General features: G+C 36.4%; 1 protein-coding gene across 2 annotated transcripts in view; it reads right to left on the bottom strand.

The window, feature by feature from the left end:
* Window positions 1-16,920, bottom strand: part of PAM (peptidylglycine alpha-amidating monooxygenase) — a 149,036-nt gene that overhangs the window by 24,292 nt on the left and 107,824 nt on the right. For both annotated transcript variants that reach the window (XM_077757143.1, XM_077757144.1), the window contains exon 14: window positions 10,139-10,268. In XM_077757143.1, coding sequence (XP_077613269.1) covers window positions 10,139-10,268 — 130 coding nt within the window. The remainder of the gene's footprint in view (window positions 1-10,138; window positions 10,269-16,920) is intronic.

The raw sequence follows: 16,920 nt of genomic DNA, 5'->3' as shown, positions 1-16,920 counted from the left end.
AAAAAAAAAAAAAAAAAAAAAAAAAAAAAAAAAAAGCATTAGAATGGAAACTTAACCAATAAGAAAGGTTGATGAACTTGAGAAATGCAGACCATTCACTTGAGATTCTAAATACAGAATCAAGAGTTCAAATTTTGATTTCATTCTTTATCCTTTATGTTCCTGTACCTTTGATTACAAATATATACCAATATATATAATGGTAATTACATAATTACAAATGTAATTACATCTGCACCATTTGCCTGTAGAATTGTGATGCTCAGAGGGGTCAGTGGAGCAATGACATGGAAACTGCCTGGAAATGCAAGGTCTCAGACCGCTGAATCTGAAGTCTGTACTGTCACAAGGTCCCCAGGTTATTCATATTCACATGAGAGCTTAAGAAATACTAACAGGAACTCATAATTATTTTTTTCAAAGCTCCTCAAAATATTTTAATCCAATAGCAATTTTCTTTAAAACTACAAAAAGAAGCATGACTTATTTTAACTCACATTGTAATAAGGAAAGTGTAAATGACAGCAGGAAGGGTAGTGATATAAAATATGCTTGCTACTGTATTTGCCATAGGAACAACATGCAAATACATATTTAAAAATTTTTTTAATTTATTATTTTCTTAACGTTTATTCATTTTTGAGAGACACAGAGTGCGAGCAGAGAGAGGGAGACACAGAATCCGAAGCAGGCTTCAGGCTCTGAGCTGTTAGCACAGAGCCTGATATGAGGCTTGAACTCACAAACTGAGATCATGACCGGAACTGAAGTCTAACGCTTAACCGACTCAGCCACCCAGGCGACCCTACATGCAATACATATTATAAGGATATAGTATATAATGTTCAAAGTATTTAAAAAATATCAATCATAATTGATTCTGGATGCATAAAACTTCTTCCATAAAACAACTTTTCTATAAGTACAAAATGGACAACTATATAATAATATAAAACTAAAATATGACTATTTCTGCTTTTTAATTCTGTATCTCCCAGATTATAAAATTTTACAAACATCTATGTTTATATACATTTTTTTCATTTCTATTTTTATGTAAATTGCTAGTAAAATCTTTCCCTAAATTGACAATATCACAGATACTATATTTATTTCAATTCCTGTTTGGGTAATTATTTGAGATAAATGACAAAGATAAATCTTGTAATATAAGCGTATGTAACAGAAAGGTAAATCTACAAAACACAAAGAGACCAATTAATATTTTAAAGAACAAAGAATTAAATAAGCACATAGTCATACATATGTATATCTACATTAAAATATACACAATATATACATATTTTGCCAGACGAAGTCAGTGGATGATCAATGAATATTTCTGTAACAAATTATTTATAGAGTCAAAGCTGTAACAGAATTCTGTAACAAAATTTCCTTTATAGAATCAAAGCTGTGAAAAAAAACTATTAATATATTGTAGTTCAACAATATAAACAAAAGAAGAACCTGAATAATTAATATTAAATATTTATGGAGATATATTTGCAATTTGGAAAGGCAAAAGAGTGCTCAGATCTATCACAGACCTATTGATTAGGTTGACATTTGATTGGTTGATATTTTTGTGGAACTTATGTAGAGTCCCAGTAGAAGAATACAAAGTTCAAAATTACATTCTCTTGCCATTAAAAAATACATCACATGATTATTTGAGCTTCTTGACTGTTAAAGTCCTTTGGGAATATTTTCCATGAAAGGTAACAATAAGTCCCTGAAGTAGTTCTTATTAATGATGCATTCAACTGAAAACAAAATATTGATTCAGCTTTGTCAAACTTAATATTGTTTACATATTCTGTGTAGTTAAAACCACACATCAGTACCTAGAAAAAAAAGACCTGAGTTTATGAAATAGAAGTAACATCACTAACAAAGTAGATTTTATAAGATATTCATGGGATCCTTATTAAATTGAAATGTGGAATTATATTAGAACCAGTATAAGAATGTACAAGGTGTTATTAAAACATGGGAGACGGGTAAAGGGTAAACATGATGTAATTTTTTAATTCTATGAAACACCAAAGAGTTATTCTATATCTGAAACTCTATTCTCAGTATGAATTTCTATACTAAAAACATCATTAACTATTCTTCTAGAAGACAATGACAAAGGATTCAACTATCAATGTTCTTTTCTTTTTCTTCCAACTTGTCTATGATATTGGACAGCATAAGGTCAACATGTCTGAGAGTATGCTGTAAGGTTCACGTTCATGTACAATAGTCTCTCTATTTATGAACTGTTTTAAGGCTTAAGTCATATTCCTCATTATCCAGGAACATTTCCTATTTTATAATGGCACAGTGGCAGTCTAAATAATGTGAGAATTATGCTTTCCCTGACTGTAAGGAGTTAAAATCTGTTTCTTCTTTTTTGAAATAAGTTTTGAATTGAATTGTAGATTCACATGTACTTCTCTCTTCAAAGGTAGCATTATGCACAACTATAATACAGCATCATAACCAGGCTATTTACTGATATTGCTAAAAATCCACTGGTTGTATTTAGATTTCCTTTTCCCTTTTGTATTTCCAATTTTCATGTATTCTTGCAGTTTACAGGATTGGGCATGGAACATACTAGTGTATTACTTACCTACTTTACCCCCACTTGTGACTTACTTTATATGGAGAGTCACCAAGTCCTCATAATTCTTACCAAGGGCTGTACCCTTGATTGATACAGATAGTGTTCTCACCCACTACTGATAGCTAGTAATAGTGGCACTTTATAGTGGCAACAATGCCTACTGTATATCCCAGTAAAACTGGAGCATAACAGACCTTGGCATACCTATAGCTGCACATTAAGAGACAGCCACTCAGCTGATTGGATGACCAGTCCTACTCCTTTCATTTGGGATAGCTGCAGCTTTGTGCAACTAACCGTTAGTGCATGGTAGTTACACAGGGCAAGTAACAGAAGAGGCTGAAATTTTTTCTTAAATGGGAAAGTCACAAACACACACACACACACACACACACACACACACACACTAAATCTGCCAAATAAAGTAGTTTATAAATTCCTGTAATTCAAAGAACAGTAACCCTTGATCAGTTCACAAATGGATGTCAGATTACAGAACTGGATATACCGTTGCTATAGCAAACTGCTTATTTAGTGTTCTAAAGCAGCTACCCCACATTATATGCTGCAGAGAGATCTTTATTTCAACCACATTTAACTTTTTACAGGATATAATAATACCCTGCAAATTTCACACAGTGCCTGGAGCACTGCTGATTTTTGTTTGCTTCTCTGAAAAAGCACTCAGCCAAAAAGACTGAACTGTGGCCCATGGGCCGGAATTCATCACTTCTTTATTTTAGCAGTTTGAATCCCGCATTAATGATTTTGCACATTAGCAGCTAATCAAACAGTTTAGATAAGGCTGAGAAGAAATGCTTTGCTATATTCACACAAAAAAAGAAACGAGAGTAAGAAGAAAACAAGCCTCTGTGCCATCAATCAAAATTAAGGGAATGCAAAATAAATAACAGCAACTGAAGAGAATATAACATAATGTTGTAATTACATAAATAAAGAAACTAGAGAACCGTAAGTTTTCTCTTTCCTTTGACGTTTTAATTTTAATTCCAGTGGAGTTAATATACAGTGCTATATTCGTTTCAGGTGTACAATAAAGTGATTCAACACTTTCGTATATTACTCGGTGCTCATTATGATAAGTGTACTTTTAATTCCTTACACCTAGTTCACCCATCTCCCCACCCCCACCTCCTCTAACTATCTGTTAGAACCGTAAGTTTTCAAGTGAGAAAATAAGTGGAAAGGTATCCTCAATATTAGGAAAACAAAGATATACCATACAAAGGCCAGAGCCTTTAAATGGAATGTACTTAAATACAATGTTAAAAACACTTACTTCTGAATATATACACATTGCAAAAAATCCCTGTGAGGAGGAAATGAGGTGGACAAAGAAACGAGTATGACTCTTCAGTGCCCTGATGGACCTAGCACTGGAGACTTCACAAATACGGATGAAAAGAACAAAGAACTAGCTCTTATGGCACCGGCTCTGCTGGGTCAGAAAAGCCACTGAGAAGTGGCTGAACAAAGTGCTCTTTGTTACTCAGAAGAATGAGGGACTTATTAAAGTCCTCATCTTTTGGACTAGGGAACTGCAGGTAAGGGACTGCAAACATCTTCATGCAGGTCTCAGAGCTAGGAAATGGCAACCAAGGTTCAACCTTAGGTCACCTTCTTCAAATACATATATGGTCTTCTCTTAGTAGGAATGACCTCACTGGACTGGAGAATCTCCCTTCCAGTTACCAAATTGAACGTGTGTATGCAGAAGCAATGGAAGAATAGTCACATAACGAAGAACTAGAGAAGGTAACATAAAACTGGAAGAAAATGGTTTGAGTAAATGGCAGATGGCAATGTGAGAGAGAATGCTAGAATATGAAAACATTCTTTTTGTAGAACTCATGATTTTCTCTCAGATATGAAGGCATTAAGGTACCGTTCAGTCACTTGGAGTTCTGTTTTCCAGGCTCACTTAATTCTTAGAGTATGAAATAGGTATCTTTTTTTTTTTTTTAAATATACAACTTTATTTTTAATTTTTTTTTTAATTTTTAATTTCTAGGAGAGAGAGAGAGAGACAGCGTGAGCAGGGGAGGGTCAGAGAGAGAGAGAGTCACAGACTGAAACAGGCTCCAGGCTCTGAGCTGGCAGTCAGCACAGAGCCCGACACGGGGCTCGAACCCACGAACTGCGAGATCATGACCTAAGCGAAAGTCAGACGCTTAACCGACTAAGCCACCCAGGCGCCCCTGAAATAGATATCTTAACTGAGGCTCCAGAAAACCAGTTAGACAAATCTTGAACTGATTTTTCCGAAAGGATGTAGAGAGATTTCTGAAACAATAGATCTTGGCAACATTCTATAAAGCATTGATGAAGACCTGTTTTGTGAGCTATGTGGGGAGCAAATGGGAGAAGATTCCCAGAAGACCACATCTCTAAGAACAAAACTTGCTAAGACAACCACTGAAATATTCAAATTCTTTAAACAACATTTATGAAGATATGAAAGGCATGTACATCGAATAGACCTGATACAAAGCTGGGAGGGACAGCTCATTTTTTGCTTAAATAATATCTATAAATTGTTAAATCTAATGAAGGGAAATGTAATTGCAATAAAGTCCTGACTTCAGTATTTTAAAAACGTCACGCAAGTGGGGTGCCTGGGTGGCTCAGTCAGTTGAGAGTCCAATTTTGGCTCAGGTCATGATCTCACAATTAGTGGGCTTGAACCCTGTGTCCGGCTCTGTGATGACAGCTCAGAGCCTGGAGCCTGCTTTGGATTCTGTGTCTCCCTCTCTCTCTGCCCCTCCCCTGCTCGTGCTCTGTCTCTCAAAAATAAATATATGCTTTAAAAATTAAAAAAATATAAAAACACCACATAAGTATAAATTTCCAGTAAAAATTTTATGAAATATATTTAAAGATTTTAGCAGATTCAACACGCAACAAGGTGATATGACTGCTGAATAAAAGTGAATACAAACCTTTTACACTGAGAGATACCTGGAATACACATTAAAGACAGTAATTGCACTGCTGATCAGTAATACATGAGGTATTGTGTCCACTTCTCCACCAAACATGTTAAAGGGATGAGAAAGTACCTTCAGATGACAGTCACGTCAGCATACAGATTGGTTGATGGCCTGAGGATACTTATTCCAGAGAAGAGAGGATTTTCTTCAAATGTGTAAGTAATTGCCATGGGTAAATGGAAGTAAGTTCACCCTGCATTAGGTTGTCATGAAGCTGTCAGATTTAACATAATGAAGAACTTTATAACAGCTAGATGAGTCCCATAATTGGAAAGTATGTCTCATGTCATAGGGAATTTCTTGGCACTGAGAGTTCAAGCACTGGATGACTGTGGGAGATCTTCCAAGAGGTGTGTGTGCATTAGGTGGGAGATTGGAGGTGAGCTCTCTGGTGCACACTTGCTCTTCTGGGTGCCCAATGTCTACTGCCCCATGTTGTGCTAATGAAACTTGAGTGTTTCTTTAGTTGACCCAACATTCTGAGCCTCCTCTCAGCACATGTGTTTCTGATTATGTCAACTCTACTCCTACATTCCAGGGACAGAAGAAAAAACTCAGGCTAAGCCAAAGAGTGGATTTTGTTCTTCTGCCACAATGCCTGGATTGGAGATAGAGGAGACATGACCTAAGTCAGACCAAAAAATATGCTAACAGACTAAATGTCAGAATTTTTTGTTGACCTGTTGGGGACATAGACTACCTCTTCTGTGAGACTAGTGTGATAATGTGATTTTGAAACTGAAAGCAGGGACAGAGATCAATCAGGGTGCAGGAATGGAGCTAACCAGAAGATACGTTAAAAAATGGGTTCTAGTGATGTCATTTGGACTACCATACCCTTGAAGTTTTCACTTATACTATCTAATCTATTTCCTCTTTTCCTAAGCTAGTTTGAGTTGTTTTCTCTCTTATTGAAAGAATTCCAAGTGATACAACTTCCAACTTCCCTTTCCACTCCATGTGGAAAAATTACTAAATTATATAAAGGAAACAACTTTTAACACCTAAAAATTACGGGTAAAACCCATAGGTTAGTTAAGTGGGAATGTGATGTGAATTTTGTGCAGTGGAACCACAACCATAGCTGAGATCAATAAAAGAAAGGCCAAGAAGCAAAATTTGACAGGAGTCTCAATTTTAAGACAGAGACCTAGGAACAGCTGTTACTGAGGCAGGAACTACCCAGTTCCTGCTGGGAGGCATTTAAACTTGAAAGAGCTCTAGCTGTGATGCTGCCCTAACACCAGGACAGACCATAGGCTCTTAAAAATTTCATTACATCCTGCTGATAATAGGCATTTCTTATTGCAGCTAGAAGAAGCTTCTTAAAGTAGCCATACTGAAGGGATGGACAGGGAAGAAAATGGAAACCAAATACTGAAAAGGAGTGATGATGATCACCTTTCAAGACATTTGGTGGTTTATTAATTATTATTATTATTATTTCAGTTTGGTTGCCATGTTTATTTAGCATGGTTAAGTAAAAGAGTAAGGGGTGATCAGGGAAATCATGTAGAAACGAAGAGTAACAGTACTTACAAAAAAGTTGGTATGATGATATCAAAGAGCTTTGGGTACCACGTATTAATTAGGGATTATTAGTATGAAGCACTGCCTGACAGTCAAAGAATGAGCACATCCTAAAACTTAGAGGATACAGGGTGCTTAGATTTGATTTAGAACAAGTCTTGGCCTTAAGGAGACTACAATTTTGTGAACATGAATAATAGGATGAGAAAAATTCCAAGGAAGATTAATACAGGATTTCTGACTACTCTGTTCAAACAGTGGGAGCAATAAGAATGCAATTTCCACCCAATCTTTAATGTCCATTGTCTCTCACCAGTACATCATAAATTTTTCAGGAAGGTGCTGTCTTTTTCTTTTTTACAATCCTTGGATACTTAACAAGGGAGAACAAAAACTATGTACTTTGCCTATTTTACATAATGCAGCTTATGTATGAAGGATCGCCATGCATGACTGTTCAAAGAACGGAGTCTACAAATCCGAATCTATTTTTCTAAAAATAAAAAAATAACAGAGTAATCCACTTCTGATTCTCTTCATGAATAATAAAGCAGTGGTTAAAATCAAAGAAGTGAGTTCCAGAAGAGAATTTCCTCGCAACCTGACTGAAAAGGCTGCTAGAGGCCAGTGGACAAAGCAAGAGAGACACAAGCAAAGAGAGCTAACAAAATTCTTATACCTGAAAGATAAAGATGAATAAGAAGGGAAGAAACAGAGACTTAATGAGTTAAACCAGCCCATCTGCTCTGAAGAAGTCTCGCATTTTTTAACAATACTCTTTTGTTGGTGCCATTTATCAGAATTAACACATCAGGGCTTTGGCAATGAAGCTGGAATCTATTTGCACACGATACTGGTTATCCAGATGAAAGCTAGATGCCTGGAAAAAGCAGTTCTTGAGTGAGGACTAACAAATAAGTCACAGAAAGTGTTCTTATGTGGCTCTTATGTCACGGTCTTGTGTCATCGTCTCCTACCCCAAGCTGGCCTTTACTGATCCTTTCTCCTGTGAAACTGTTCCAGCCTCTGCTGTTTACTTGGAATGAGTATCACATTCAAATGGAGATTTGGACTTTATCCAATTTAGCTTTAGCCAGCTGAAACAGTATCAATGGGAGAAAATGATGCTATAATTTTCTCCTCTGGTAAAATGTGGCTAGAAATCCATGCAGAAAATGTAGCAATATTCATTAAAACGAAGAATATGCTACAATGAATAGTAATAGTTTGCTTTTAAAAGCACTTGTTAAAATACCATTAGATGTTCAATAATGACTGAGACGATGTAACAGAGACATATGAACAGGAATATTGAGTTCGATTGCTCTGAACTCTGAAGTGATTCTCAGATTCCATTTTCAAGTGTGACAGCTGGAAAGGACGATTAAACATAACCAAGTTACCAATCTATTTTGAAATACTGAATGAGTTCTGTCTTCACCTGCACAAAGAAAACCACATACATGTTTGTATGACAGAACAGGGTTAGCACTAACATAAGTGTAATCAATATCTCTGAAAATAGAGGGAAAAAAACAACTCAACTCTATATGTAGGCTCTCCATTTTCCAAATGAGACCCTAACAGCTATACACTTGAGAAGATTCATTACACTTAATTGATAGTTTAAGATTTACCTTCATATGTACATTTGTGATAAAACAAATGAATAAATGGATATTCATTACTCAGGAGAGTTAACCTGCTAGATTTGAGACCAACCTTTGAAAAATGTTATCATGTGAATGTGCTCACAGTCCTATAAAAGGCAGTATCACAAAGTAGGCAGCTGGGCCAACACTGGAGTCAGATGCAAAGGACTGAAGCTTGGCTTTGCCATTTGCTAACTCCGAGATAGAGACGTGGGGCAAAACACTTCTCTTCTCTTGGTTTCATCTGGAAAATGTGAGTGATGATGATAATAACAGTGCCCAGCTGTTGTAAGGTGATTTAGGTAAACATTTAGAACAGTGACAGACCCATAATAAACAATAAACGTTAGACATTTTTAGCCAAAATCCTTCTAAGAAGATAGTGGAAGGTAGAATAAAAGGTTGGAAAGAGAAACCCAAAGGAAAAGCAGGGGAATTAGTCCCCGTGTTATTCTTAAGCCGTTGGTGCTCATACAATCATACAAAGAAAATTTGAGTAATAAAGTTAATCTGGATGAAAATATGAAGGTCAAGCTACTATTTCTAGACACGTGGTGGCTAAACTGGCTCAACCATAGTCTCCAGAAGGCTAATTGTTCTCACTGCCATGGAGCAGTCTGATAGAAAAGGAGAGTCCAATGGTCTTAGCCTGGTTCTTTATGCAGCGTGCATGCAGAAGTAACAGTGTTTCATTGTAGTCAACTAGTAACTTTTCTTGGTTGATCATTTGTCATGATGCACTTTCTCTGAAGTCTTGAAATACCTCAGCAAATGTGCTCTCTTAACTGCCTTTTAATATTATCCTTAAGAATGTGAAGGTAGCGGGGCGCCTGGGTGGCTTAGTCGGTTAAGCGTCCGACTTTCGCTTAGGTCATGATCTCGCGGTTCGTGGGTTCGAGCCCCGCGTCGGGCTCTGTGCTGGCTGCCAGCTCAGAGCCTGGAGCCTGTTTCGGTCTGTGACTCCCTCTCTCTCTGACCCTCCCCTGCTCACGCTGTCTCTCTCTCTCCTAGAAATAAATAAAAATATTTAAAAAAAAAAAAAAAAAAAGAATGTGAAGGTAGCTTCAAGGATGAGGGAGGAAAATGGTAAGTAGGCAGAATCAGGCTGTCACTGTCTTCTTTCCATCAACTAGTTTGTGAAACTATTTTAATTGTTTTAAAATGCCCAAGACTTCCTCTCCATTACTTATCACAGTTATGCATTAAATACGGTTTGCTCATAAGAATCAAGTTCAAAAGGAACTGTGGTAGTCTCTTACTCTTATCCTAGTTTAACAGAAAGTGATGCATGCTTTTCATTTACACCCCAGAGGGAAAATATTACTTACTTTCCATCCCAGACGTGGTCACCTCTGTGGAAAATCACCAGGTTATTCTTAGGGTCCAGAGCCACCCCAGAAACCTGGCCTGGCAACAAGTATACTCCAGGCCAATCCAGTGCTTCTTCGACATGGAAATCTAAAAGATAAATCCAGACCTCTGTTGTAAAAAAGGAAAGCTAGTATAACCTCATGAAGATTCACAATGGTTATAAGAAACTCATGCAGTAATGTCACTAGATGCAAAGAAAGAAAAATCAAGCCATGCTCTACATAAATATACGACATGCACATGCCAAGTAGCTTCCTGAGCTATGAAATAAAGTGACTGAATTTGTTTGGGGATCGTATGCCCTCTTTTCCTCTTGATAACATGCCTGTGAAAACAGCTTACCCTGAAGTCATTATAGAGCAAATCTGAGACTACTTTCTTCTTGATATGATTCTTATTTAAAAATAGTATGTTTGGGAAAGAAGACAAGATGGATGGCATCATATTAATACAAAGCTTTTACACGTGAATCAATAGCAAGCATGGGAAATAAGGCTGTGTGTGTGCATATGTGTGATCTACCTCCGTGTACATTCTAGGTGTTCAATATACATAAGACCCTATAATAAATCATCACTAATCATATCCTGTACCAGGAACCTATATAAGATCCCAATCTCATTTCTCTGAATGTGAGGGCTCCTGTAGCAATGAGAATGGAGAGACACTCTCTTTCATGGCATGGCTTATTTTTCATTGTTTCCTGACATAAGAGAAGGGAAACATAACAAACTCTGTGACTGGATGATTTCCCAGCTATTCTCATTTCTGATCAGAATACATGTATACCTAGAGAATGCCTGCATTTATTTGTGTTAGGCCCTTTTATAAACATGCTTGTGAATAAAGAGGTATGATGTATGGAGTAGCTGTACTGACTGAGGAAATAAAGCTATGAAGATACTGTGAAATCAACTTTATCAGTTCCATATTTCTTCCCCATTCGAATGCTTCAACAGAGATGCCGAGAGGTAGAAAAGCAGCAATTCTAGTCTCATTTCTCCTTCCCGTCCTCTGGAGGATGTGACAACATGCAGTGAAATCCCTAGAGATAGGCATTTACAGACTGAAGAAAGAAAGGAAAGCACAGGGCTTGTATGAGCAGCTTCTGAAAGCTTGAGAGGATACTGGTCTGAGAATAAACACTTTAATTTTCTCACCTGTACTTAAAGAAATAGTACTGCTTCACTCAAAATCTTTTTACCTTTACATATTTAATTTTTTTCTTTAATAAAAATTAACAAAACAACATAACTGAATGCCTAGATCAGTTCTGCCTACACTTGCAGAAGCATCTTCCAACAAGTATTCATTAAGTCTTTTGTCTATGTCAGGCATTATGCTAGTTTCTGGGAATAAATCATGGCTTTTGGCCTTGAAGACCTTGTAGAATAAAATGAGAAAAACGGAAACCAAATACTTATGACACAATGTAGTAGTGGAACACAGGAGAGGGTCTGTAATCCTTCCTTAGGCTTGGCTGGGAGAGGGGAGGGTTAAGGTCAGACCTGGGAGGTTTCAGAGAAATAAACACTTGTGTATGCACTTAAAGGTAAGTGAGGGGTTCACTGAGGGTGGAAGTGAGCAGAGAATATTTTGGTCAGAAAGATCAAAAACAAGGACATTTACAATTGCAGAATGTATTTTAAGATCTTTAAATAATCTGGAAAGGGTTCAGGTGAGGCTAGGGGAGTGAAAGGCAGGATTAACAGACCTGGAGATGTAGTTTAGACTGGAAAATATATTGTACACCATACGACAGAGTATGGAGGTAACAATGAATGAATGTCAGTCTGAGCTGTGGTGTCTTGAGCTATATGATGATTAATTTTGAGGCATGCTACAAGTATATTATTAGTAGCAGTAAAGCACAGAGTTGGGAATAATTTACTTTTGAAATATATTAGGGCACATGAGGATGTCATTCTCACTCACGTGTTTTGATACGCCTTCTTGAGTTGAAGAGAAGGGGGACAGAATTACAGCTGGCACACTTACATTTGCAAACAATTCTGGGCACAGCAGTGGATGTGAATGGGGCTGCTCAGATGAATAACATTCATCATCTATCACGCTTGTCATAATAGGAAAGAAAGGATGCAAATTGCTGCTACAGGCGACTGGTAGCCATTGAAGGTTTTTAAGCATAGGGTGGCATGATTAAAACTGTGTTTTTGAAAGAGAAATCTGGAAGCAGTGGTATAAGCATGACAATTAGAGATGTCTAGATAGATCAACAGATGGATAAATCATCCCCCACAGAAAATGTTTTCAATTATTTTAAAGTTCTCAGGTTGTACATCATTCTCTTCTCCATTACAGCTTGTCCATTTGGTGGTAATTGTTCTATCCTCATTCACCAGCTCCTGAAGAGTCCGGATGGGCTTCAAGGCAACCTTGAATCTCATGACAACACAGATATTTAATTGCTTTCATCAGATTCTCAGAGCCCAAACTACTGCACCCAGATGGAACTTCTTGAGGGCAGGGATCATGTCATATTGAGTATTTGTCGCCAAGTCTTACATAGCACCTGGCCCCCTGTAATGGCCTAATAAATACACTAAACAGAACACTATGACCCAGTTTCTACCTACTTATGTTGTCAACCAGCATTTAAGCACCCTTATAATCTTATAAATTCACTTGTACTACCTCTTTTTACTCCCAACACAGTGCTGAAGACATTGTTAAGAGACCCAATAAAAATGCTAATTGAATAATCTTTTTCATTAAAGAAAATAAACAAATACCATGTTTCCTAGAACATTTCTATTCAGTGGTTCTTCAGCAGGTATGAGAAGCTAGGTGCTCATGAAGGTCCAGAGACTAATTCTGATGAAAAATAGATTCAGTGTCCAAAATAAACAAACCGGGGACATATGTGAGTTTCATTAGATATTGGAAATACTGTACAATAAACTTTAATCTGGCTATGAATGACCCCAATTATCACTGACCTTAGATTGGTAAGCACTCAAAAGGCTGCAAAAGGCATTGACTGATAGGTTCTTAACAGCCTATTTTGTCACATATAAGAGTCCGTTTTGGTTGGAAATTTTCAAGAAGGTAAAGTAGTGTAACTATCTAGAACACATTATTAAAATATATAGTTTTTGGTGAGTTTTCAAAACAGCAAAGGTAATATGTAAGTAAATATATAAGAAGAAACATATGCTCTGAGTACTGAGTCAATGCAAAGGAGGATTTGTGCATGGCAAAATTTTGAGAGATTATATTAAATTATTTAAAATTTCATTTAAAAATATCATCACACATGTGTTAAGATTACCAACCCAAGACCTCAACATTCTTAGGATCTAGGTCTCTGGGTTAACTAGAAATTCTAAAATAGTTAAAGAAAAACTGAGTTCATGTCTCCTCTGTGAACATAAGCTCGGTTGATTGATGTTTTTCCTTCCAGTATCCCCATCTTTTTCATTATTATGTGGTTAAAAACTGTTCCCTTTAAGATTAGATGACCAAGAATCAAAGCAGTCATGTAGGACTAGTGGTATATGTATATGGATGAAGTTGATAAGATATCTTTCCAGCCCCTGCCTGTCACTACATGAGAGGCAGAGAACGTCAGAACATTACTGGGTCATCCAAGGTCATTTTCTCATTTCACAGGAAAGGAACTGTGGGCTTAGGCTAGACTTCAGTCATCAATGTCAAGGATGATTATTTTCTAAGCCCCAGTTAAGAAATATTTCAAAGCCTTATTAAAGAAATTATGTGATAAAATATATTTGGGTTCTAACTTAAACCTAACTTTTTCAATCATGGAGAAGTTAAAAATTAGAGATTTTTCTTAGCTGTCATTTAAGACATGATTCAGTATAGGACTAATACTGTAGCCTCTCAGTTTTAAGTTGAAAATTAATACAAATTTCTTATGCATAATGTTTGATAAGCCATTCCCAACTCTGTCAGCTGCTCTAAATTCAGATGTCAAATAATAGGATTATTCAGAAGAATTCTTGCACTCATCATAAAGGTAAATGTGCAGCTCATATTCTGCTATATATTTAGAAAAAAAGTTATGACCTTCAAAAAAAATAAACATTACTGTTAAAATACATCAATAAATCACTAAGAATTAATGAATTACCTTTCCAAGAAAGAGATTAATGTTAGTGATCAATGTTGCTTTCATATGAAATTATTAATAAGCATTTAAAAGGGCATTCATTTATCTGTGTTACAGAAGAACTGCCAGAATTAAGTTGAGAAAAAAATCTAATTTCAAACCCAGAGCTGTGACTTCACTTCAGTGTTACAGGGCTCTTCACATGTAATCTTAACTAAAAGACCCTGACGAAATCACTAGATGACTTCAACAAGAACAAAATGTAGTGGTTGCTTTTTATGTACACTTGGAAATTCTGTTCTAGTGAGGAAAATGTGCCTTATTTCGGGCAGGAATTATTTTCCATCAGAAATGCCGGCCATAATGACAATTAACTGAAAACATAGGAGAAAGGTTTATAACCAAGTTAGAAAGAAAACAAGAATTAAATTACAATGTTTCATTTAATGAGGATGAAGTGACAGAGAGAATTAAGACACAGGGGCTCAAAAGCATTAGCAGAATTTCTTTTCTTTTTAAAATTTAATTGCAAATGGGATCTTTGACTTGTTCAAAATGTTTGGCTACTGACTGGGAAAATATAATCAAAAGTAATCTACACCAAGATTTATTACAATTGTAGATGAGATTATGGTATGATTGGGGAAAAAACCCATCATTGTGCTTTCCTCCTGCATGCCTGCCTTCCTCTCTCTTTCATCCATCTGTCTATCTATGTATCACTTTATATTATTGTGAGGCAGAGTAACAAAGTGATTAAAAGCCAACACTTGAAGCAAGTGTGACTAGTTTTGAATCTTGGTTCCTTGAGCTATGGCACTTTAGGCACGTGACTTAACCTTTCTATGCCCCAGTTTCTTCCTCTCTAAAAGGGGATTTTTATAAATAATAATCCTATTATAAATATTTATAATTATAAAAATATAAATTATAAAAAATAATTATAAAAAAACCCTATTATAAATAGGGTTGTTACAGGGATTAAATAAGTTAATGCGCCTAAAACACTAGCCTGGCTCACAGTGAGGGCTGTGTATATGTTTGCCTTTATTAGTCTCCTTCCCTCCAGGGATGAAAATTCAGCCAACTGAATGCCTTATTTTACCTGGGAATTCTAAAAGATGTGAACCTAGAGGTAAGCATATGACTGAAATATGTTAAAAGTATGTACTCTCAGTTGATTAAAAGTTGTCCATAGAAATTAAGTAAAATCCAAATGTTCATAGAATATTTAAATAATATTAAATGTAAAGAGTGTGAATGTGAATATTAAATGTAAATAATGTAATAAATAGGAATATTTAAAGAGTCTGTGAGTTCTTTGATAAGAAGCATCACACAAATGCAGATATTATTTTCTGATGTTCACAGGTATGCAATATATGCTGAACCAGGCTTCCATATGCTAGCAAAGAGAAATCCGATCAAATCTGCCACTGAGAATAGCAATCTATAGTTTTAAATTTATTTTTCAGTGAGTCTGGTTTCCAGAAGGCAACTAGAATAAAGACTAGGATTTTGTTCCTATCCTACTAATATTGTCTCACTATAGACATCAAATTAGTGGTAGAAACCTAATGATGTTAAGTGTAAAAAAGAGTCTATTTGCTTCTTAATTCACCTAGTTGAATATTTCCATCCTGTACATCATATATCACAGACAAACGTCACAGCAGAAAAATGTAAGTGATCAGAGATGTGAAGAGCCACAAACTCCGATTACAATAGAACACTGCCAAATCATTTTCTGAATGTATCAGAGTGCCAACTTTTACAGCTTTCCTACACATTTCAAGAAAATTCACTCATGGACACTGCCTAAGTTACAGTAATTAATATTTGCTTCTACTGCTTTGGTGTTTAAAATTTTGAAATCTTAATCCAATATGACATTAACAGTGGCAATCATAATATTTATTGTTAATGTATTATAACATTAAATACTGTCTTTGTGCTAGAAACTGTTCAAAGCACTTTCCATGCATTACCTGGAATACATGGAAGTACTATTTGACCCTCACTTTAACCCTTTGAAAACTGTGCTGTTATAACCCTCATTAGATGAGAGAATTAAAGCCCAGAGAACTTTTTTTAATTTTTCCTAGGGACCACATAATAAATGGTGTATTTAGGATTTAAAACCAGGAAGTCAGCATTCAAGAGTCAAACTGAGGGCTGATGGGCATGGGGGGGGCACTTGTTGGGATGAGCACTGGGTGTTATATGGAAACCAACTTGACAATAAACTATTTAAAAATAAATAAATAAGTAAAACCAGGAAGTCAGGCTCCAGAGTCTGAAGTGTTCCAAAGCATATGACCTACATGGAATGGTTTTCAGATTTTATTTTACCCAAGTGCAAAACTGTTCTGGGGCGAGCTGAACGGTGTGGTGTGTGCGCGTATGCGTGTGTGTGGTGTGGAGACTGCAGCTACAGCTTCTTACGTGGGGCACGTCCTTTCCAGCAATAGTTGGAAAACCTCTGGGCTAGTCTAGCTGCACCTGTCCAGGAGGTTTCCCTGTTTCTAATGCTGTTCTCACAACTGTTGGGAGAAGAGTTTTCAGACCAGACTCACCATAGGTCATGAAGACGAGACGTAGAAAGAGGTGCTATTTGTGGATGTTTGCGCTATTAGAGACACACTG

The sequence above is a fragment of the Crocuta crocuta genome, unplaced genomic scaffold (genome assembly GCF_008692635.1).
Source record: "Crocuta crocuta isolate KB4526 unplaced genomic scaffold, BGI_CrCroc_1.0 scaffold131, whole genome shotgun sequence".
Lineage (NCBI taxonomy): Eukaryota > Metazoa > Chordata > Mammalia > Carnivora > Hyaenidae > Crocuta > Crocuta crocuta.
Note: the sequence above shows the minus strand (reverse complement) of the source record. Positions and strands in the feature narration are given on the sequence as shown.